Source organism: Caretta caretta, chromosome 2 (assembly GCF_965140235.1).
Source record: "Caretta caretta isolate rCarCar2 chromosome 2, rCarCar1.hap1, whole genome shotgun sequence".
Taxonomy (NCBI): domain Eukaryota; kingdom Metazoa; phylum Chordata; order Testudines; family Cheloniidae; genus Caretta; species Caretta caretta.
This window is the reverse complement of record NC_134207.1, coordinates 211,657,157-211,682,374: the sequence shown is the minus strand read 5'-3', so window position 1 is coordinate 211,682,374 and position 25,218 is coordinate 211,657,157. Positions and strand designations below refer to the sequence as shown.

At 42.3% G+C, this 25,218-nt stretch overlaps 1 protein-coding gene across 2 annotated transcripts in view; it reads left to right on the top strand.

Moving 5' to 3' along the window:
• The window catches only part of ABCB5 (ATP binding cassette subfamily B member 5), a 74,644-nt gene that overhangs the window by 15,053 nt on the left and 34,373 nt on the right, over positions 1 to 25,218 (top strand). Inside the window, exons 3-14 of one of the 2 annotated variants that reach the window (XM_048838350.2) lie at positions 238 to 298; positions 770 to 920; positions 3,466 to 3,520; positions 5,034 to 5,225; positions 12,751 to 12,922; positions 16,554 to 16,678; positions 16,769 to 16,946; positions 18,492 to 18,605; positions 20,510 to 20,620; positions 21,222 to 21,347; positions 23,423 to 23,626; positions 24,707 to 24,877. In XM_048838350.2, coding sequence (XP_048694307.1) covers positions 238 to 298; positions 770 to 920; positions 3,466 to 3,520; positions 5,034 to 5,225; positions 12,751 to 12,922; positions 16,554 to 16,678; positions 16,769 to 16,946; positions 18,492 to 18,605; positions 20,510 to 20,620; positions 21,222 to 21,347; positions 23,423 to 23,626; positions 24,707 to 24,877 — 1,660 coding nt within the window. Of the gene's footprint in view, positions 1 to 237; positions 365 to 769; positions 921 to 3,465; positions 3,521 to 5,033; positions 5,226 to 12,750; positions 12,923 to 16,553; positions 16,679 to 16,768; positions 16,947 to 18,491; positions 18,606 to 20,509; positions 20,621 to 21,221; positions 21,348 to 23,422; positions 23,627 to 24,706; positions 24,878 to 25,218 lie in introns of those variants that run through there. The other variant, XM_048838351.2, reaches the window with a different exon arrangement.

Below are 25,218 nucleotides of genomic sequence, written 5' to 3'. Positions count from 1 at the left end.
GGGAGTCCTCAAGGGAGGCCACTGGGTAAAGGAAGTGGGAGCGAGGACTCAGATCCTTTCGCTAGCCCACTTCACCGGGGTAGCGCAGAAGCCAGGAAAGTTCCGCACAAGAGCAGGAGTATTCCCCCGCTTACTTATGGCAATGGGGGCTATATAAGTACATAAGATAGCTAGGAAGTAAAATGTTGTACATATTTGTGCCAACCTTGTGTTCCGTGTTTAATTTCTATCTTTCAGCAGACACAAAGAAAAAGAAGAAAAAAGCAAACCACCTGAAATCGTTGGTCCAATCACAATTGTAAGCAAGAATACAAACTTGTAATGATAGTAACTACATGTTGGTCTAGTACACATGCAGTGAAATGTGAGTTTTCATTTCCTCCAAAAATGATATTATTCCAGGTTTGTTACATTCATTTTTGTCCGTCAGCTGCTTTAGAATTGTAGTTAACTCTGTAACAACTAATTACAAATGCTGCTCTCCATGCATATGAAGCACTCCTAATGCCATCTGTAAGCGTTTCACCACACAGGGTAACATAGGAGAGCAGCCACTTGAATTTTTCTATACCTCTTTTATATTTCCATTGATGATGATATAACATATAATCCAAAATACTATTCTAATGTTAAAAGAATCAGAGCATTAACTTCCTTACATTTTATTGTAAATAGTTTATTTTATTAACTTGCAGACAACTAGGAAGTCATGCTGGTTTCCACTGAGTAAAATAATCTGATATTTACTTCTTTTACTGATTCCCATCAGTTTCGATATGCAGACGGGCTGGATATAACTCTTATGATATTTGGAACAATAGCAGCAGTGCTGAATGGCGTTTGCCTTCCTCTGATGTCACTGGTTTTTGGTGAAATGAGCGACAGTTTTGTGAGTGGTTGTATATCCGAGGAGAGTTTACGTAAGGAAACTGTTCATATACTTTCTTTATTTTGCTTTTGTTCATGATATGTTCCTCACCCATTTATTTCCTTATGATCACCTTAGCTTTCCTGTGAAAGGAAGGGCTAAAAGTAAGTCTAATTTGTCTGTTTTCTTTTTATTCCTGTAGCAGTGCTTGGATATGTGGGTATTTTCATGGCTAAGTAATGATCATCCTTACCTTAGAGAAAAGTTTGGGAGGTAGTAAGTCTTCATGTTAACTTAGTAAATTTCTTCAGTTTCTTTTATATGTTTAAACTTCACTCATCATGGCCATTCGTTTTATAGGTGAAATTCATCTCTCGCTACAAATCTCACATAAGGCTTAATAGTCCTTGAGAGGACTTAAGCGGTGTTGCAGGCCTCTGCACAGGGATGATTCCACCTTACAACAATGGGCAGTGTCTTCCTGAAAAAATGCTTATGTAGAAGAGTTACTGATTTTAATAAATTCCTATCCCACTATTCTCCTTGATTCTGTATTCGCAAAAAGAAAAGGAGTACTTGTGGCACCTTAGAGACTAACTGCATTTAGCCATATGGAGTGGAAATCTATCAACTGCATGAAAAAACTTGTACAGATACGGTTAGTCTCTAAGGTGCCACAAGTACTCCTTTTCTTTTTGCGAATACAGACTAACACGGCTGTTACTCTGAAACCTGTCATTATGCAAGGCACTGCATTTAGCCATATTGAGTGGAAATCTATCAACTGCATGAAAAAACTTGTAAAGATACAGACAGACATCATCTTCCTTTGGTTAGTCTCTAAGGTGCCACAAGTACTCCTTTTCTTTCTACAGATAGTGGTGACCCATTAGTATTCTTCAAGATTCACTAGCTGTGTTGCCTATGGAAATAAAGGCTTCTGCTCTACTTTATTCAGGTTGATGGTGCTCGGTAACTTAATGTTATAACCATGGGTCTGGAACCTCTCTCCCCACTTCATTTGTACAGGTAGAGGACAGTGAAAAAAGGCAGAGCTGGGATGGGGAGCACGGAAGCAGGGGGGAGGGGGCATTTACTTCCCTCAGTGGCTTCTATCACCCTCAAAGAGAAGAGAAGAGCAGAGCATGTAGCCCATGGCAACAAGACTTCTAAGAGCTCTTTGCTACCGGGGAATCCAGACAATGCAGGGAAAAGCCATCCCCGGAGTAGATAGTGATCCATTGGTTTGTGCTTTGTAAACTCATTTAATTCTAATTATAAATAATAGCCTCTTATTTTTATGGTACTCAGAACCAGAAGGTCACCAGCAATGTACAATAGCCTGAAAGGGAGTTTTCCCTTTCTTACGCTCTCTTTTTTTAAAAAAAGATGCACATTTTTTCTGTTTGCTGTGTTATTTTAGAAATTCAGGTGGTGTTTACCCCCGTAGCCTGGAGAGACTCTATGATGCCTACAGAATTAGTGGGATTATTATATCGGGGGAAACCTGAGCAACTAAGGAGGGAAGAATTTTAATCCGATATAAACAAAAACACCTGTGTAACTCAAAGGTCTGAGAAACAGTTGAGAGAAGAAAAGGTCTCTCCATAGGAGATTCAACATGGGTGCCTCTTCAATTGAAGGCAGTGAGACCTTCAGCCCTCTGGCTATCTAATGTATACTCCAGTAAGACAGAGAAGACAAGACTTGACATTTCTGATGTTTAAAAGGTGTTTTTAGAGCTTACGTTTTACCTTATAAACAACCACCATCTTAGCTTATGTAGGCAAAAGTGGATGTAAACTGGATAAATCTGGGCTAAAAAGTATTACCCTGCATAAGTGTTTTTAATGAATATGTTTGTGTGATTATTTTCAGCTATTCAGTGTCGCTTTTGAGCATGAGGGGGTGGGGGGATGCCGAAATCTACATGTAAGTGAAACACAGGCATATAATTTTAATGGTGATATGATAATGTGACAATTACTGAGTTTAACCTCTTTGCTGCTGATTAACACACCAGGCCTGTATGTCAGGCACAAAATAATTTAAATGGGCATAGCAGGTATGCTACAACTTTCAATTTCAGTGGAATGTTGTAATAAATGAAATGATACTGCATGTTGTCACAACACGTACTGGTGTGGAGAAACAAAAAATAATTAACAACTTACATTGTTGTATGTGGTGGTGGTGTAGCCGTGTTGGCAGTGCTTAATTTTTGTGCCAGGTCTGAGCCCTGGCATCTCTAGACTTGGCACTTCATAATCTCAGCACCTCTGGATTTGCCACGTCAGTTATGAATGTAAAAAAAAAAATTGCTTGAGCCCCAGCACCTCTTTCGTTACAAATTAAACACTATATCTTGATATTGAGATATTAGAGATGAGGTGGGTGAGGTAATATCTTGTCTCTCTCACCAAGCTTGTCCAGTACAAGCTTTTGAGCTTACCCAGAATTCTTCTTCAGGCCTGCTCTGTGTAAGTTTGAAAGCTTGTCAGTCTTACCTATAGAAGCTGGTCCAATAAAAACATTACCTCACCCACCTTGTCTCTCTAAAAACTTACATAACTTTTAAACATCTTTTTTTTTTTCAGCAAGTTCAGTGAACTGCAGTCAGTCACAAGTGCCTTTTGAAGAGCAAATGACAGAGTAAGTTCAAAGTAATTATTAACTTTGCGTTGACTAACAGCTGTTAAGGGTACAACAGATAACAGACTCTAAGTAAACTGCCAGTGGAGATAGTTAATAGCATTAGATAGAAGTTATTATTCATCACCTTTCCTATAGCTGAGAGAACCAGACTTATCTGCTGTATTGAATTATATCCCCATGACTACTTTCACTTCTGTCCCAACCATTTTACCTCATGAATAAAATAAAATGAATGAACCTGATTCTCTGCTCACATATGTTGCTGTAAATCAGGATAACTCCTGCTGCATTGATTGGAGTTACTCTGGTGTAAAGCTGATGAAAGTGACAGAATGGGAAGAAATAGCTGAGTGCTGTGGAGAGCAAATGATGGGATTTCAGGAGCTTCATGTAGAATTGTGAAGTAATGAATAGCCATTTAAACTCCTTAGCCTCCGAAGATGTAACATTTTTATTGGCCTTTTCCATAACGATGATGAAAAGGTTTTAATCTTCAGTGCAGAAAAAGATAGGAACTCTGACCAAACAGTAATAGGCTCTTAGATTTACAATGTGTATCGTGCGGAATCAGCTGAGCAGTGAGAGGTCAGCAGAGGACAGAGTGGTGAGTCTGTTGAGGGTGAATCTACTGCTGCCCTTCCAGCTCCTGACTGGAGGGTGACGTAGGGCAGCCAAGAGGGGAAAGCGCTGCTTAACTGGGGGGGCGGGGAAGGAGGGGGAAGACCTGTAGGAACAGCAAAGGAAGCAGTTGTTCCTAGTGGTTGGGAGTGGATGTGGTGACTGAGCTGGGGTTTCCAGAGCTCGTTGTGACAGGTGGAGTCTGCCTCTGTATAAGAACCACAAATCTCACCTACGCGTGTAGATAGCATCATTTTTATAGCGTAAATAAACAAATTACATCAGACCTGACTCCCAGACATCAACTTCTCTCCAACAACAGAAACTGACCTGCTGCAAAGCCCTGAAATCAATCACCACGCAGCCAGGGGACAGCAATATTATCTGCATATCAGAGGCCTGATTCTGCTCACACTTGCACGGAGTTGAGTGGAGTTATACCACTGTGAAGGAATCAGGCCTCAGCTTTTGCTAGATAAAGGTCTGTGGTTAACATCGCCACAGGAATTTGGGATTTTGCAGTGAAACCCTTAGGCCATGTCTACACATATCACGCTGCAGCTGTGGTGGTACAGTTTCGCCACTGCAGTGTGTGTGGTGAAGATGCTCTATACCGACAGGAGAGCTCTCTCCCATTGGCATAATAAAAACACTCCTGAGACTGGCATAAGCTATGGATACAGTGCTGTGCACACTGGGACTTATGTCAGAGTAAGTATGTCACTCGGGAGTGGAATATTCACACCTCTGAGTGATATAAGTTTTGGTGACATAGGCAGTAGTGTAGACATAACCTTAGATGCAAAATTATATTACCTTTTTATTTATAACAATAACCAAGTTCCCTTTCTTCCAAGTTGCCACAACTTAAAATACTTTTTTTTTTTTTAAGGTTCGCTTTATATTATGTCGGAATTGGAGTGACTGCCTTAGTGTTTGGCTACCTACAGATTTCGTTTTGGGTTTTGGCAGCAGCAAGGCAGACAAAGAAAATAAGAAAAACTTTCTTCCATGCAATTCTTGGACAGGAACTCAGCTGGTTCGATAGCAGTAATAGTGGAGAGCTTAACACACGTCTGACTGAGTAAGAGTCTTTGTATTTTGTTTGTTTGGGGCCCTGTACTGCAGCCCTCAAGTAGTCCCAGTGGGTAGAGATTGCAGAACCGTATCCGTAGTCAGTTTTTAAGCCTTCTGAGAGCATTTCTCTTTGTTCTTGTGCCTGAGCTGTATATATTTCCCCTGAATGTGAAATTCTGGATAGAGAAGAGCAAATGGTTTCGGTTTGTTTTTTGTTTTTTTGCTTCCGTGGTCAAACCAAAAAATCTGAGGAGAAAAATAAATAATACGTGTAAATTTCTTTCATGTCAAAGAAAAACTGATTTTTTTTTTTTTGGTTGCCAAAATGAAGAAAAAAAACAATTTCTGGTCAAATGAAACATTTTGTTCAACCAGAAACAAAACCTGAGTTTAACCAATCTAACTAAATTTCTAAACAAAACAGTATTTCAAAATGAAAAGTTGAAACATTTTGTTTGGAAAATGTCAGAATGAACCTTTTTGACTTTTTTTTTTTTTAATATTGTATTCACCTAAAAGTGTTCACCAAATTCAACCTAAATTGCCAAATTGATTCATTCAACCAGAAAATATTCACCCAGCTCTAATCCTGGACAGTTAAGCCTTGTTTGCATTAAGAACATTTTGCGGGGCGCAACTATTTAGTAGTGACTAAACTGGGGCTGAGTGGGGACTAATAGGCTACACCTGTGTAAAATGGGCCTTTATACAGGTATTTTGTGGGCTAATACTGCCATCAGTTTCACCACTGGGAATTAAGAGTAACTCTTGCCTTCGCTTGAGTTACTCTGAATTTACACTAATGTAACTGAGGGAATGTCTGCAGTGCTGCTGTTACCCTTAGGGTATGTCTACACTACGAAATTAGGTCGAATTTATAGAAGTCGGTTTTTTAGAAATCGGTTTTATATATTCGAGTGTGTGTGTCCCCACAGAAAATGCTCTAAGTGCATTAAGTGCATTAACTCGGCGGAGCGCTTCCACAGTACCGAGGCAAGCGTCGACTTCCGGAGCGTTGCACTGTGGGTAGCTATCCCACAGTTCCCGCAGTCTCCGCTGCCCATTGGAATTCTGGGTTGAGATCCCAATGCCTGATGGGGCTAAAACATTGTCGCGGGTGATTCTGGGTACATATCGTCAGCCCCCCGTTCCCTCCCTCCCCCCGTGAAAGCAAGGGCAGACAATCATTTCGCGCCTTTTTTCCTGAGTTACCTGTGCAGACGCCATACCATGGCAAGCATGGAGGCCGCTCAGCTCACTTTGGCAATTAGGAGCACATTAACCACCACACGCATTATCCAGCAGTATATGCAGCACCAGAACATGGCAACGCGATACCAGGCGAGGAGGCGACATCAGCGCGGTCCCGTGAGTGATCAGGACATGGACACAGATTTCTCTGAAAGCATGGGCCCTGACAATGCATGCATCATGGTGCTAATGGGGCAGGTTCATGCTGTGGAACGCCGATTCTGGGCTCGGGAAACAAGCACAGACTGGTGGGACCGCATAGTGTTGCAGGTCTGGGACGATTCCCAGTGGCTGCGAAACTTTCGCATGCATAGGGGCACTTTCATGGAACTTTGTGACTTGCTTTCCCCTGCCCTGAAGCACATGAATACCAAGATGAGAGCAGCCCTCACAGTTGAGAAGCGAGTGGCGATAGCCCTGTGGAAGCTTGTAACTCCAGACAGCTACCGGTCAGTTGGGAATCAATTTGGAGTGGGCAAATCTACTGTGGGGGCTGCTGTGATGCAAGTAGCCCATGCAATCAAAGGTCTGCTGATATCAAGGGTAGTGACCCTGGGAAATGTGCAGGTCATAGTGGATGGCTTTGCTGCAATGGGATTCCCTAACTGTGGTGGGGCTATAGACGGAACCCATATCCCTATCTTGGCACCGGAGCACGAAGCCGCCGAGTACATAAACCGCAAGGGGTACTTTTCGATAGTGCTGCAAGCTCTGGTGGATCACAAGGGACGTTTCACCAACATCAACGTGGGATGGCCGGGAAAGGTACATGACGCTCGCATCTTCAGGAACTCTGGTCTGTTTCAAAAGCTGCAGGAAGGGACTTTATTCCCAGACCAGAAAATAACTGTTGGGGATGTTGAAATGCCTATATGTATCCTTGGGGACCCAGCCTACCCCTTAATGCCATGGCTCATGAAGCCGTACACAGGCAGCCTGGACAGTAGTCAGGAGCTGTTCAACTACAGGCTGAGCAAGTGCAGAATGGTGGTAGAATGTGCATTTGGACGTTTAAAGGTGCGCTGGCGCAGTTTACTGACTCGCTTAGACCTCAGCGAAACCAATATTCCCACTATTATTACTGCTTGCTGTGCACTCCACAATATCTGTGAGAGTAAGGGGGAGACGTTTATGGTAGGGTGGGAGGTTGAGGCAAATAGCCTGGCTGCAGGTTACGCACAGCCAGACACCAGGGCGGTTAGAAGAGCACAGGAGGGCACGGTATGCATCAGAGAAGCTTTGAAAACCAGTTTCATGACTGGCCAGGCTACGGTGTGAAAGTTCTGTTTGTTTCTCCTTGATGAAACCCCCCGCCCCTTGGTTCACTCTACTTCTCTGTAAGCTAACCACCCTCCCCCCTCCCTTTAATCATTGCTTGCAGAGGCAATAAAGTCATTGCTGCTTCACAGTCATGCATTCGTTATTCATTCATCACACAAATAGGGGGATGACTACCAAGGTATCCCAGGAGGGGTGGTGGAGGAGGGAAGGAAAATGCCACACAGCACCTTAAGCACAGCACTTTAAAAGTTTACAACTTTAAAATTTATTGAATGACAGCCTTCTTTTTTTTGGGCAATCCTCTGTGGTGGAGTGGCTGGTTGGCCGGAGGCCCCCCCACCGCGTTCTTGGGCGTCTGGGTGTGGAGACTATGGAACTTGGGGAGGAGGGCGGTTGGTTACAGAGGGGCAGCAGTGGCAGTCTGTGCTCCAGCTGCCTTTGCTGCAGCTCAACCATACACTGGAGCATACTGGTTTGGTCCTGCAGCAGCCTCAGCATTGAATCCTGCCTCCTCTCATCACGCTGCCGCCACATTTGAGCTTCAGCCCTGTCTTCAGCCCGCCACTTACTCTCTTCAGCCCTCCACCTCTCCTCCCGGTCATTTTGTGCTTTCCTGCACTCTGACATTATTTGCCTCCACGCATTCGTCTGTGCTCTGTCAGTGTGGGAGGACAGCATGAGCTTGGAGAACATTTCATCGCGAGTGCGTTTTTTTTTCTTTCTAAGCTTCACTAGCCTCTGGGAAGGAGAAGATCCTGTGATCATTGAAACACATGCAGCTGGTGGAGAAAAAAAAAGGGACAGCGGTATTTAAAAAGACACATTTTATAAAACAGTCGCTACACTCTTTCAGGGTAAACCTTGCTGTTAACATTACATACATAGCACATGTGCTTTCATTACAAGGTCACATTTTGCCTCCTCCCACCGCGTGACTACCCCCTCAACCTTCTCCCCTCTCTGTGGCTAACAGCGGGGAACATTTCTGTTTAGCCACAGGCAAACAGCCCAGCAGGAATGGGCTCCTCTGAGTGTCCCCTGAAGAAAAGCACTCTATTTCAACCAGGTGACCATGAATTATATCTCACTCTCCTGAGGATAACACAGAGAGATAAAGAATGGATTTTGGTTGAATGCCAGCAAACATACACTGCAATGCTTTGTTCTACAGTGATTCCCGAGTACGTGTTACTGGCCTGGAGTGGTAAAGTGTCCTACCATGAAGGACGAAATAAGGCTGCCCTCCCCAGAAACCTTTTTCAAAGGCTTTAGGACTACATCTAGGAGAACCGCAAATGCCAGGGCAAAGTAATCCTTTCACATGCTTGCTTTTAAACCATGTATAGCATTTTAAAAGGTACACTCACCAGAGGTCCCTTCTCCGCCTGCTGGGTCCAGGAGGCAGCCTTGGGTGGGTTCGGGGGGTACTGGCTCCAGGTCTAGGGTGAGAAACAGTTCCTGGCTGTCGGGAAAACCGGTTTCTCCACTTGCTTGCTGTGAGCTATCTACAACCTCCTCATCATCATCATCTTCTTCGTCCCCAAAACCTACTTCCGTATTGCCTCCATCTCCATTGAAGGAGTCAAACAACACGGCTGGGGTAGTGGTGGCTGAACCCCCTAAAATGGCATGCAGCTCATCATAGAAGCGGCATGTTTGGGGCTCTGACCCAGAGCGGCTGTTCGCCTCTCTGGTTTTCTGGTAGGCTTGCCTCAGCTCCTTCAGTTTCACGCGGCACTGCTTCGGGTCCCTGTTATGGCCTCTGTCCTTCATGCCCTGGGAGATTTTCACAAAGGTTTTGGCATTTCGAAAACTGGAACGGAGTTTTGATAGCACGGATTCCTCTCCCCAAACAGCGATCAGATCCCGTACCTCCCGTTCGGTCCATGCTGGAGCTCTTTTGCGATTCTGGGACTCCATCATGGTCACCTGTGCTGATGAGCTCTGCATGGTCACCTGCAGCTTGCCACGCTGGCCAAACAGGAAATGAGATTCAAAAGTTCGCGGTTCTTTTCCTGTCTACCTGGCCAGTGCATCTGAGTTGAGAGCGCTGTCCAGAGCGGTCAGAATGGAGCACTCTGGGATAGCTCCCGGAGGCCAATACCATCGAATTGTGTCCACAGTACCCCAAATTCGAGCCGGCAACGTCGATTTAAGCGCTAATCCACTTGTCAGGGGTGGAGTAAGGAAATCGATTTTAAGAGCCCTTTAAGTCGAAATAAAGGGCTTCAATGTGTGGACGGGTGCAGGTTTAAATCGATTTAACGCTGCTAAATTCGACCTAAAGTCCTAGTGTGGTGCAGACCTTTGCTGCAGCGGCAGAAGGGGTTTTTCCATCACTATTTTTCATTCACCCCCTTGAGGCAGTTGCTAGGCTAATGAAAGATTTCTTCTGTCATCCTAGCAGTGCCTACACCAAGGCATAGGCTGTCTTAACTATCTCTCCCAAGAGTGTGAAATTTTTCACAGCTCTGAGCAAGGTAGCTGGGTCAGCTGAAGTTTTTAGGTGTAGACCAGGCCTGAGATCTGAACTTGTCGACTACAGCTTTAACGACAAAGAGCCTAGGGTACTTTTTTCCCCCATATTACAGGAAATATGAGCAGACCCAACCTTAAGTCTTGTAAAGTGCACTCACAAACTGTGATAGGGTAATAAATAAATCAAATTATTAGATATCTGCCTGACCTCAGCCCTGATCCTGCAGATGCTCATGTGCTTAACTCTATCTGAAGTTAATGGGATTACTCACATGCTTAAAATTAAGCATGTACGTAAGTGTTGTGGAGGATTACTTTGTACATTCCTTGCAAATAAACAAGATTGCATCAAAGGTAGTTGATTCCATTGTTCCAGTTAGGAGGATAAATTGAAAATCTGCAAGACCCCAAATTTTTGGCTAGCCAGTTGGGCCAAAAGGGGTAACAGTAATAATTAAATACTGTGCTACAAAATGTGTATATATAAAAATTAGGGCTGTCGATTTTAATCAGTTAACTCACGCAATTAACTCAAAAAATTAATTGCGGTTTTAATCGCACTGTTTAACAATAGAATACTGATTGAAATTTATTAAATATTTTGGACGTTTTTCTACATTTTCAAATATGTTTATTTCAATTAAAATACAGAATACAAAATGTACAGTGTTCACTTTATATTTCTATTACAAATATTTGCACTGTAAAAATGATAAAAGAAATAGTATTTTTCAGTTCACCTCACACAAATACTGTCACGCAATCTCTTTAAAATGAAAGTGTAACTTACAAATGTAGATTTTTTGTTACATTGTTTTGTTTTTGAGTGCAGTTATGTAAAACTTTGAAACCTACAAGTCCACTCAAGTCCTACTTCTTGTTCAGCCAATCACTCAGACAAACAAATTTGTTTACATTTGTAGGAGATCATGCTACCTGCTTCTTGTTTACAATGTCACCTGAAAGTGAGAACAGGCTTTCGCATGGCACTGTTGTAGTTGGCATCGCAGGATATTTACGTGCCAGATGTGCTAAAGATTCATATGTCCCTTCATGCTTCAGCCACCATTCCTGAGGACATGCGTCCATGCTGATAATGGGGTCTGCTCAATTATGATCCAAAGCAGTATGGACCAAAGCATGTTCATTTTCATCATCTGAGTCAAAAGGTTGATTTTCTTTTTTGGTGGTTCGGGTTCTGTAGTTTCCACATCAGAGTATTGCTCTTCTAAGATTTCTAAAGGCATGCTCCACACCTCATCCCTCAGATTTTGGAAGGCACTTCAGATTGTTAAACATTTGGGTCAAGTGCTGTAGTTATTTTTAGAAATCTCACATCAGTACCCTCTGTGTTTTGTCAAATCTGCAGTGAAAGTGTTCTTAAAATGAACAACATGTGCTGGGTCATCATCCGAGACTGCTATAACATGAAATATAGGCAGAAGGTGGATAAAACAGAGCAGGGAACATACAACTGTTCCCCAAGGAGTTTGGTCATAAATTTAATTAACACATTTTTTGACATGTCATCAGCATGGAAGCATGTACTCTGGATTGGTGACCAAGACATGAAGGGACATGTGAATGTTTAGCATATCTGGCACGCAAATACCTTGTAATGCTGGCTACAAAAGTGCCATGCAAACGCCTGTTCTCACTTTCAGGTGATATTGTAAACAAGAATTGGGCAGAATTATCTCCTGCAAATGTAAACAGACTTGTTTGTCTGAGCAATTGGCTGAACAAGAAGTAGGACCGAGTGGACTTGTAGGCTCTAAAGTTTTACATTGTTTTGTTTTTGAATGAATTTATTTTTTGTACATAATTCTACATTCTAAGGTCAACTTTCATGACAAAGAGATTGCACTACAGTACTTGTATGAGGTGAATTGAAAAATACCATTTATTTTGTTTTCTTACAGTACAAATATTTGTAATTGAGAATATAAAGTGAGCACTGTACACTTTGTATTCTGTGTTGTAATTGAAATGAATAGATTTGAAAATGTAGAAAACATCCAAAAATATTTAAGTAAATGGTATTCTATTGTTTAACACAGGGATCGGCAACCTTTGGCATGTGGCCCGTCAGGGAAAGCTGCTGGTGGACCAGGACAGTTTGTTTACCTGAAGCATCTCCAGGTTTGGCCAATCGCAGTTCCCACTGGCAGCAGTTCATCGTTTCAGGCCAATGGGGGCTGCGGGAAGTGGCGTGGGCTGAGGGATGTGCTGGCTGCCGCTTCCCACAGCCCCCATTGGCCTAGAATGGCAAACTGCGGCCAGTGGGAGCTGCGATTGGCCGAACCTGCAAACACTGCAGGTAAACAAACCATCCCGGCCTGCCAGTGGCTTTCTCTGACGGGCCGTGTGCCAAAGGTTGCTGATCCCTGATTTAACAGCATGATTAATGTCAAATAATTTTTAACCACTTGACAGCCCTAATAAAAATGAGAGAGAGAGATAGTTTAGAGTAATATCTATATTATCTTCAGCTGAAAAAATTGCTTTTTTTCCCCCCTTAGAGACATTAATAAAATCAATGATGGCATTGGAGACAAAGTCGCTCAGCTATTTCAGAACATGTCAACATTCACAGTAGGCATAGTGATTGGCTTTGTGAAAGGATGGAAACTTACACTTGTGATCCTGTCCACAAGCCCCCTCATAGTATTATCAGCAGCATTTTGTTCTAAGGTAGGCAAGATTTTAAAGATTTAATACGTAACAAATTTCTTGGGAAAAGGGAATTTCATGGAAACCGGTTTTGCTATATGCTTGCCAAAATTACAGTTACCATAAAGCTCAGATTTCCACTGGTGAAATCCTGTGACTTCATTCTTATGTGTGAATAAATGTACATTTTGATCTCTAAATTACCTAAGTACACTTTAAGTGTTAACTTTCCTTTAGTAGGAGTTTAGTAGGAGTAGGCTGCTCACAATTCCTAAGAGTGTGGTTCATGAAAAGAAAAGAAAAGAAAAGAAAAATGCCTGATAAAAAAAAAAAGTTTTTTCTTTTGCACAGATAGACAGGTACATAGATATATTTAGGCCAATTCAAATCATTTTATCTTTAAAAATGGTGAAACTGTCTAATATTAATTAATATTAGAAAATCTCTTCATTTTAACAAGTAAATTATCGAGATAAACACTGTGTTGTCTTTATTAATAACAAAAAAGCTTCCACTAGGCTCATCAGAAGATGATAGGAAAGAGAACAATTCTCCTAGCAATGATTACTACTGATTACTACGTTTGGATTAGATACTTATTCTAACAACGATCTGACTTTCACTATATCTCAAAGGCAAATCTAGTAGGTTTTATTCATTTATTAGAGTGATAAAAGAAAACTCTGAGACAATAAGCAGCTAACACTTGCTCAGGGCCATTTATTTACTCTAATACATGTCATACTTTGGATGGCTTTGAATCACATACAATATGGGTAACAATGTCAGATTTCAATGATTAACATAACTAGAGAAGTTTAACTTCTCAGACAAGAGATACAAACACAGGATAGCTATTGATCACACGTACAGAGCACATCATGTATGACATGTAAATTTGTATAATGCTACAGCCAGTTTAATGTGCTTAAACCCAGTTAAATTTCAGAGTCAAAAAAATAAAAGTCTCAAATCCACCCAGTCGGGTCCTTATTGAAGGCAGTGCTGGAATCCAGATGCTTAAAGACATAACAAAATGGCTTGAAATGATGGAATTGTTAGCAGTAGGACAGAAATAAATAAAGATGGGTCTTAAGGCCACATGATTTAGTGCTGAGTCAACCACTCAGGCCTGATCCTGCATTAGGATATGAACCCATATCCTCTTTGAAGTGTGTAACCTATGGCAGGATGGATCCCTAAAACAAGCTCAGGTGCCCATTCCAACTATTATTTTCACCTCTGTCTCATCTACAATATATACTTCGCTGCCTTGCCATGAGATAAAATACTCAGTTTGATACCCAATTTGCAAATATTATCCTGTCTCTGACCCCAAAATTCATCGAAAACTTTGAAAACTATAAGCAGCATAATTGTCTTGTGACACTTTACTTCCTGTTATTCCCAGACCTCTCGAGCTGTTAATTTTTGACATTTTTAGAATGTTCTAGATTATCAGGGTATGAACTGATACTCTGACTCCTAACAGCCAGGGGCGGCGACTTATATGGGCCCATGGTGTCCGGACTTCAGCAATTTTCAGGGCCCAGGGGCCCGGCTCCACCAATGTTTGGGGCTGGGTCTCTCCCCCGGCCCTACCTGCCACCCCCGCACACCTCTCCCGAGTGTCCCTCGGCCCCCACTTGCTTCCCCCGGTGAGGCTACAGTGAGAAGCAGCAGCAGGGGAGGAGGTAAACATGTGATGGTAGCCCCCCTCCTCACCAGCACCCACCACAGGGGAGGTGAGGGGGCTTCCTGGACCTGAGAGGGGCCCTAGGAGCACATGCAGTGACAGTGGTGCGAGGTGAGTGTGCTGCCGGGGGAGTATGGGGGGCCCCTCCCCCGGAGCTTGCTGCTGTCGGCGGGGAGAGGGCTGGGGGGAGTCCTCCTCTCTGGCCCCAGGCCCGGGGCAATCTGCTTGCACCCCAAACACCTCATCCCCAGCCCTGCCCCACCCCAGAGCCCGCTCCCCCTGCACTCCAACCCTCTGCCATACCCCTGAGCCTCTCCCAAACCCCTCAGCCCCAGCCCCAGCCAGAACCCTCATCCCCCGACACCCTAACCCTCTGCCCCAGCCCTGAGCCCCCTCCTGCATCGTGAACCCATCGTCACCAGCCCCACCCCAGAGCACTCACATTTTTAAATTATTTTTTAAAATATGTATCGGCTTACAAAGCAGGTGTTGGGGGGCAGGACTTGGACCTGTTCTGGGGACCACCAAAAATTATACAAACCTGCCCATCCCTGCTAACAGCTGAAAGTAGTGACTTTTTGCTTAGCAGCTCTGAGACAATTTACATATAAACTTAATTCCCCAGAGGATATTCTACCTTATTATCTCTCTTCCCCTTGACCAAACTGAGGGATTTAAGGATGTAGGCGACGGTGAGTAGGGCTGGCTGGAAAATAAGAATTCCATTCTGAAGTTTCAACATTTATTTTTGTTCTGCAACAGGACAAAACAGACCTTTCAGGTTTTTTTTTTTAAAGTAGGGCATGAGTAACCTACCCCAGAACAGCCAATAGCCAGGTGGTTAGGGTACTCATTTGTGATGTAGAAACTATAGGTTCAGGTCCCTGCCCTGATTCGGAGCAAGGATTTGAATATAAGTTTCCCACATCCCTGCTGAGTGCCTAACCACTGGCTATTCTGGGTGCTCTCTCATTTTCACCAGAAATCCCATTCTGGACCTGAGAAACATTCTGGGCAAAAGCTTGGTTGAAGCCAATACGTTTCCATAAAGGTTCCGCTTCAATGAATCTTTTCTGTTGAAAAATTTCCGAGCAGCTCCAGTAGTAAGTTTGAATCTGGAGTAAAAAAAAAAATTTTTTTTTTTAATATTTAGCCTGAAAAAGATATATTTAAGGGAATTAGGTATATTTCTTAGTCTCAGTTTTCTTGTATTGTCAGTGATGGTAGTAGGTTTGCAGTAGCACCTAGAGGCCACAACAGTATCACGACACCATACTACTCGGTGTTACGCACACACACACACACATAACAAAAAGATAGTCCCTGTCCCAAAGACTTCACAATCTCGGTAACAGATTATTTGTAACAGGTAGTGGTCCTCCTAAACACATGACTTTATGATTTTAACATTGTCTTTTGATATCTTAAAATGTATAAATGAAGTTGAGAAGATTCAATAGCTCTCCCCCAAAAAAACCCCTCTGGGCCTAGCATTTTTTTCCTGGCCTCACTTGGCCCAGAGCAAGGTCTCCAGGTGTGGTGTTGGGAATCCCAATTAATGAACATCCCTGCACTCATCCTGTTTAGGAAGGTCTAGTAGACTGCTGGGACAGAGTTTATAAGATCTCAGATCTTTATGCTTCTAAGATCTATTCCACAACAAGTTCTGTACATATGGAATAGCATTTAAAATGCTTCCTACAGGTCCAGTTCTGTAAACAGTATTGAGATAGTGCATACTTACATCTGCATGGTAGTATTTGCAAGATTGGATACTTGCTCAGACACAGCATAATGCCCCAGGAAGCACTTCTAAAGATCATTGTGAATCTGGCAGTTCTGAGCTCAGAGAGATCTGCCACTTTGACCTGCTTGAGTAACATAATAAACATGAGGTATAGAGCTACTCTCGATTTGTCTGTGAAGTTCACTTCATTCTGCTCCCATTGACTGTAGATGATCATCACATTAACCAGTAAGGAGTTAACAGCCTATGCCAAAGCAGGTGCAGTAGCAGAAGAAGTCCTGTCATCAGTGCGAACTGTTGTAGCCTTTGGAGGACAAGAGAAGGAAATCAACAGGTCTGACTCTCTCAATAGTTAATGACTTCTTTAATTTATGGCTTTGTCTGCAGCCACAATGACTAACATATATGTTTGTCTTTTTAACAGATATACAAGTAAACTAGGAGAAGCGAAAAACCTTGGTATAAAAAAGGCTATTGCTTCTAAACTGTCTGTTGGTTTTTTGTATCTAATTATAAATGGATGCTACGGGCTTGGGTTTTGGTATGGAACTACCTTAATTCTTGATGAGAATACTGGCTATTCCATTGGGACTGTCCTAGCTGTAAGTGTCATATTTTAACATCAGTGTCTTTCTACTAACTAACTTCATTGTGAAGGTGATGCTGAGTCTATGATATGTTGGCTATAGGCAGGGTCAAGAAATATCGTATGTATGGAGAATCCACAACTGTTCAGGAGCTGGGTTCTTTCTTTAATTTCCTGCAGAGTTAGTTGTGTTCTGTAAAATATAAGTTAAAATTAAGTTCCTTGCCCTTTTGGTTGTGAAGTTGTGTTTGGATACTGGGATAATGGGCACTAATATAAGAATTTAGAGAGGTAGAAGAGAATCTTCACAACATAACTGGTTTGCTGTTGTCTTTTTAATGTAACAACAAAGCAGATGTAAAATTTTCCCCCATTCTTCTCAGTGAAGTGTTCACTCTGAGGTCAAATAAAGATGACTTAAATCTACCTGGTTTTGTACTTCACAAGTCATAGCTGTTTCAGCTAACATGCTTATCTAATAGAATGAGTCAAATAGTGATTTCTTTCATGGTATTAGTTTGAATTTATATAAAAATTTGTCTCTGCCATATTTGCATCTCTTCTGTGTTTGTTTTCAATGAACATTCATGCAGTTTGCTTTACCAGCACAAATCTGCATAGAAGATGAATGTTAAATTTACTTTCCAGAAGCATTCACACTAGACACAAGGATTATAATAATTGCAGTCAGAGATCAGAAACAATACTATGCAACAATATGACCAGTCACAACCAAATAGCAGTAAATGAAGTTAATTGAAAATGTAATCAGACAATTTAAAATAACTAACAAATTAGAGAAAATCATAATCTGTTTATGGATATTCCACAAACAGAAGAGGAGGTGAAATTTGCCTAATAGATTCTTCCTCACAAATTATGTGATCAACTATTAGGTAGGGTGGCTGTATATACTCTTCACATCTTGTGTTTCTATTCATTTGAAAGATGTTCTATAGAATAAAGTTGAAAGTTTGACTGTGTGGAGTTTTTAATTGTTTGGGAAATTGAAACTTTATTTTCTGATTGCCTTAAAACTCAGAGTAATAGTGAGGTTTATGGTGTAGTCAGCTAAAGATATGTTGGACTTTCTCAGTGTGGTTTGCGGGTTTTCTGAGTTTTCTGTAAAACATGATCTAGCAGAGGTAAAGGCCATTCACTTTCATAAACCAGTAAATATTTTTGAATGACTTTTTTGTATTTTTAACAATATTTGGTGTTAAAATATACTACAAAAGAGACAAGTAGAATAGAAAATAAAAATAGTCCTTTTCTTTCTGTCATGTAGAAATTCCATAGAATTTTTCCAAAAATCCTTCTCAGTTTCTATGGTTCCAGACTATAAGGTATTGTTCTGGCATTCCAAGGTTTAAACTTAATTCTTTTGATACTTAGGAATATCTTGTGAATGACATACCAATGCTGAGGCTGATCCTGCGGTCTTTTCTGAGGCATAGCTCCAATGGTCATAAGTGGGAGTGTTGCCTAAATCAAGACTATAGGACCAGCCTTTAATTATTGATTTGTTTTCAGCGTGGTTTTCATCTTCTTCTTTCTCTAGGTTTTCTTCTGCGTAACTTTCAGTAGTTATTGCCTGGGCACAGCAGCACCACACTTTGAAACTTTCTCTATTGCTAGAGGAGCTGCCTTTAAAGTTTTCAAGATAATTGATCAGGTATGGATCCTTCTACCCTGTCTTCATAAATGAGCTATTATCTTGTATGAGAGCACTAACAATGCCAATAGAAAAATAAGGTAGTAATACAAAAAAGCCATAGTAAATTCCATTGAAAAATAAAGGAGGAAAAAATTAGTGTTTGCCAAATGGAAAAAGACCAAACTGGCTTAGAAAGAAACATGATGTTCAAGCTCTTCAAAGGAAATTACAAATAATAGAATGCAGTTACCAAAGCAAAGTAACTATGGCAGCCAGCCTTAGCCCTGGTCTACACTAGGACTTTAGGTCGAATTTAGCAGCATTAAATCGATGTAAACCTGCACCCGTCCACACGATAAAGCCCTTTATTTCGACTTAAAGGGCTCTTAAAATCGATTTCCTTACTCCACCCCTGACAAGTGGATTAGCGCTTAAATCGGCCTTGCTGGGTCGAATTTGGGGTACTGTGGACACAATTCGACAGTATTGGCCTCCGAGAGCTATCCCAGAGTGCTCCATTGTGACTGCTCTGGACAGCACTCTCAACTCAGATGCACGATTGTCTGCCGTTGCTCTGACACAGGGAGGGGCGACTGACGACATGGCTTACAGGGTTGGCTTACAGGGAGTTAAAATCAACAAAGGGGGTGGATTTACATCAAGGAGTATTTCAGGCAGGACTTCACGGAGGGTTCCAATAAGAAATGGTGCACCTAAGTTATTGTTCTTATTGGAACAAGCAGGTTGGTCTGGCCTCTGATTGATACATGGCTAGATTTACCTCGCTGCACCTTCTCTGTGAGTGACTGCAGTGTGACCTAGAGGAATGAGTCCCCTAGATGGGGGGCGGGGGGTGGTTGCAAATGAGTACAAAACAAATCTGGTCTATTTCTTGTTTTGATCCACTCCATCTATCTTTTACATCTTTGGCTGGCAGCAGACGGTGCAGAAGGACTGCATGCCATCCACATCTCATGGCTACTCGGCAGAAGATGGTACAATAGGACTGCTAGCCATCCTCATCTCTTGCCTGCCCGGCAGAAGATGGTACAAGAGGACTGCTAGCAATCCATATCGCCTGCCTGCTCACCATAAGATGGTTCAATAGGATTGACTGCAGGACTAAAGAGAATGACCTGATCAGGTCACTCCAAATTTAGTCCCTGCGCCCATGTCTGCCCAGGCGCTCCTGATAGACCTCACAGAGGCGACCAGGAGCACCTCGGACATGACGATGACGGCTACCAGTCCTACTGTACCGTCTGCTGCCATAAGGCAATGGGTTGCTGCTGCTGTGTAGCAATGCAGTACCACGTCTGCCAGCACCCAGGAGACAAACGGTGACAGTGAGATGAGCGGGCTCCATGCTTGCCGTGGTATGGCGTCTGCACGGGTAACCCAGGAAAAAAGGTGCAAAACGATTGTCTGCCCTTTCTTTCACGGAGGGAGGGAGGGAACGGGGGCCTGACGATATGTACCCAGAACCACCCGCGACAATGTTTTGGCCCCATCAGGCATTGGGATCTCAACCCAGAATTCCAATGGGCAGCGGAGACTGCGAGAACTGTGGGATAGCTACCCACAGTGCAACATTGCGGAAGTCAACGCTTACCTCGGTACTGTGGAAGCACTCCGCCGAGTTAATGCACTTAATGCACTTAGAGCATTTTCTGTGTGGACACACACACTCGAATTTATAAAATCGATTTCTAAAAAAATGACTTCTATAAATTCGACCTAATTTCGTAGTGTAGACATACCCTTAGATTGCAACTACCCAATGCTAAAACAGGTGTGGTGTGGAAGATATTTTAAATGGTAGAATAAAAATATGAAATATTCAGGCTATAATGATATCTCCCTCCCTCAATTGTGCATTTGTAAATTTTTTGCTTGAATTTTAATTTTTTTCCACTCCCCAGAAACCAACTATAGATAGTTTTTCTTCAGATGGACACAAACTCGATCACATAAAGGGAACACTTGAATTTAATAATGTACAGTTCAGTTATCCTTCAAGACCAGATGTCCAGGTAGGAGAAACACCTATTCTGTGCTTTGTTGTAGTCACAGTGACTACAGCTTGAAATATGGCATATTACTTGTGTATTACACTAAAAGAGTTGTCTGCTTTAGAGGATAGGATGGAAGCACAGCAGATTGGAGTCAGGAGGTTGACTTGAGTTCCATGTGTAGAGGAAACATAAAAGAAGGCATGGAGAAGGGGTTGTTAGCCAATATAACATTTGAGCTGAGTGAGGCAAGAAAGGTGTGGCCTCTAAAAAGGACAAGAGAGGAGAGATTGAAAGGAGCAAAGTTATGCAGGGTCCTGAAGGTGAGCCTAGGGGCTTGAATGTGAAGCAGGAGGCCAATGGAAGGACTTCAAGAGCGACTGAATGTGGTCAGAACCATGACAGCAGATGACTGCTGCAGAACTCTGGGCAAATTAGAGTACGTGAGGTGTCAGGAAGAGCAGGTTCCAGGGGTTGAGGTATGAGACAAGATCAGAGCCAGAATTTGCAATGGGAATGAGTGGGTTTTGAAAATGTAGCAGGGATAAATCTGGCAGGATTTAGTGACAGAATCTCATTAATTTGAAATTGTTCTACATTTTATTTTTTTAACTACCGCAAGGTTTTGAAAGGTCTCACTCTGAAAATTGACTGTGGACAAACGGTGTCACTGGTTGGAAGCAGTGGATGTGGTAAGAGCACGATGGTCCAGCTGCTTCAGAGGTTTTATGATCCACAGGAAGGAGTGGTGAGTACAGCCATTCTAGAGCATAGTACTGTTTATATAGGTATTAAAATAGTAATATACAAAGAATTCTAGCTATACAAGTCCTCAAGTCAAAAGGAGACAAGTGGAGCACAAAGTTGGGGTTATTGCAACCAAGTGTAATACAAAAGATTTTGCAGCAATCAGCCGCTGTTCCTCCCGTCTGATGCTGGGAGATTTAACAAATGTCTAACTCTTACAAAGTGAACCTTACAGCCCTCAGAGAGTGGATCACTTGGAAGTTATATAAATCACTGGCAAGCTTTTTAAATACTGTAGTGTGTTTTCTGTTCTGAGCAGCCTCACCTTCTACATTAGGAATTTGTTGCAGATGCTGGGCTTGGATTTAGAACACCCAAACACACACTTAGCTGGTATCCTGCATATTTGGTAGCCTACTTGCTTAACAGTGTTGTTTATAGGATTTCCTGTGGAGGGTAGATATTGTCTTGAATTGAAATAAATACAATGTTTAATTATTAAATATTATTTAGAAGGGACCATCTAAATACTGATCTGTCCTTTGCTGGCAGATCTTTGCCAATGAGTCTGGCCCCAGATCTCACTTTGAATCACCTGCTACCTGCTATTCATATCTAGCTCCAGTAGATCTAGCTATGCAAATCTACACTCCTCAGAGGGACCTAGGGGCTCATGGTATTCAATATAGTAAGTGATGAAAGGAGAGAAAGGCTACTGTTTTTTAAGCTTAACTACTTTAGAGGTGTTCACATGCTGTAGTGATAGGGGCCATATATGTATCTAAATCGATTGAGGTAACATGACCACATAGGAAGGTGAGGCCACTGATTAGCCATACTTAAGTTACTCCACCCTTGCTGCTCACTCCACAACCTAAACTTCTTGTCCTGGCTCTGTGAATTGGGATACCACTTACACAAGCGAGTTTTGGAGAAGTGGGTTAGGGTCCTGATAGGACATTCTCTGGGCTTCGCCTTCGCACAGCTCTATCCTCCAGGCCACTACGTAATGGTGATCCCCTTCATGTGTAAAATGGGAAAAAACAGCACTGTAACAAAATACAGCCAAGCACACTCCACCCAGGCTCCAGTGTCACACAGTCCTGTGAAAGTGCACATACAAGACCGGTGTTCAGCTCAGCGATTGCCTGATGCTTATATTTATCCTCTCCTATTTGCTATCCAGACAAAGAATTTTCATGGGCATTTCTGAGCACAGCTAAAGTTTAAAGTGCCAAACCTTGTGTTACCTCCTCCACCATATGGATTACCTGCATAGGACTGATCATCCCATTTAAGATACATGATGGTTGTTCTTTTTTCCCTTCTATCCTCCTTGCACCATGCGTCATGCAGGCTTTAGGGTGTATGTCAATAAACCATGATACCATATGCTTGATAAGCAGAGATGGCCTCTGCTGGTTTCAAGTTTTCCTCTCCTGCAAAAATGAAAAATATCTCCAGCCAACTCTATGTAAGGGATGGTAGGATTCAGATTGAGGGCCCTTTCCTTTTTCCATTACTTTGGCCCTACTGCAGATGTGGTGCCCAGCAGAGGCAAATCTCCACTTAGTATATGGAAACATGAACATATATTTAACTAGGAGGGTGGTGAAGCACTGGAATGGGTTACCTAGGGAGGTAGTGGAATCTCCATCCTTAGAGGTTTTTAAGGCCCGGCTTGACAAAGCCCTGGCTGGGATGATTTAGTTGGGGTTAGTCCTGCTTTGAGCCGGTTGTTGGACTAGATGACCTCCTGAGGACTCTTCCAAACCTAATCTTCTATGATTCTATGATCTGGCCAAGGACTATTTCTTCACTGAAACAAAAATAAATCCTCACTTTTCTCATGAATCCTAAATCTACCCTGCCAAACTGAATGGGAACATTTTGTCCTAAACGTTTGTAGGTTTAGAAATATTCAAGAACAGGAGTGTCTTTTTGATCTGTGTTTGTACAGCGCCTAGCACAATGCGGTTATGGTCCATGACTAGGGCTTCTAGGTGCTACAGTAATACAATATAATAAGAAAAATAATAATATACCTCAGGCTCTCATAGTCTTATTTTTCTTTAGATCACAGTGGATGGACATGACATAAAGTCCCTTAATCTGAGACATTACCGAGAATTCATTGGTGTGGTCAGTCAGGAACCTGTTCTGTTTGGGACAACAATTAGAAACAATATAAGATATGGTCGAGAGGATGTAACTGATGAAGAAATTGAGAATGCAGCAAAAGAAGCAAATGCTTATGATTTTATCATGGAGTTTCCTGATGTAAGTATGGTACTGAAAATAGCCGGCATTCTTAGAAATGAACTGAAATAAAGTGAGATGTTGAGATATCAGCATAAAAGAAATCATTTTTCATGTGTGTGTGACAGAAGAAATTTGCAGCAATTGCAGTGTTTCTCTAAATTCTCTGAAACAGACACCTAAGGAAATGGAAATATATCGGGGCTGGGGTCAGGGGAGGGATAACTGTGAATCCAAAAGCTGGGAGCATGGATGACTCTGATATAAATGTATCTTAAAAGTAAGAACTATAGTTGTCTTTTCTTCAATCTCAGCCCCAAGTTGAGGGATGACTGCCCCTCTGCAAAATCACAGAATATGGGTAACCAAAACTCAGCAACAGCTGATAAATGTAAGCAGAGAAACATTGATTTTTACAGCCACCTTGTGGCTAAGAGTGGAAATTGCAGTATCATTCAGAATTTGTATTTTCAGGCATATAATGTGGTGATCAGGGTAGTGCTTATGGCACAAAGGCCCCAGTTCAACAAGCACTTGAGCATGTGCATGACTTTCAGGCATGTGAGTATCCTCACTGTCAATAGAACTACTACGTGCTTCAAGTTATGCAAGTGCTTCGGTACCTGGCTGAGTCAGGGCAGCAGATCTGACATGTATTTTGTTGAGAGGTGCTGCGGCTGAGTGGATAAGATTTGGGCCTTTCACATCAGAAACCTGTGTTCCAGTACCAGATCTAGCAGAAACTCCCTTGGGCTGTCCCCCTGGTTCTTAGTACCCCCCTCTGAAAAAATTCCATGACCACCTGCTTGTGGGAACATTTTTGCTACTGAAAGTAACTTTGGGTAGATTTCATTTCAGATGGGATTGGTGTCCTGCACTCTGTGGATCAGACAATATAACCTTAGCTTTCATTTCACTAGGGTGCTCACCCCACCCCATAATACATAATTATCTTGCTTTCACTGTGGGCCTGATCCAAAGTTCATTAAAATAAATGGGGTGGAGGGGGCTCTTTCCATTGACTTCAATGGAGTGTGGATCAAGCTCTATTTAGCGGTTGTTTATACTGCAAAACTGATGGTGTCTCTGTTGTTTTCTCAGAAATTTAATACCCTTGTAGGAGAAAGAGGAGCACAGATGAGTGGTGGCCAGAAGCAGAGAATAGCCATAGCTCGAGCTTTGGTGCGCAACCCTAAAATTCTCTTGTTAGATGAGGCCACATCTGCCCTGGATACAGAAAGTGAGTCAGTAGTCCAAGCTGCACTGGAAAAGGTAAATGCTGGGTTATTGACATAATGTCTAGTTCCATCTTCTTGAATCAAGTATATTTTTGTTCAAAGCAAGGAGTAGATTAACAAGATTATTATTGTACTGCAATGACAGGGATGATTTACTCAATTACTGCCAAATGCTGCCCAAATGCTACCCAACAATGCTGTAACCCCACTGAGAACAACAGTAACCACGTGGTAATTCTCACCATGGCCCAATCCTGCAGTGAGGCTCTGTATGGATGAGCCCTCATTGCAAGACTGGGGTCTAAATCACTAAGATATAATGGATGTGTGGTTATGAGGCTCAAAAGTTGCCCTGATGCACATGCAAACCCATTG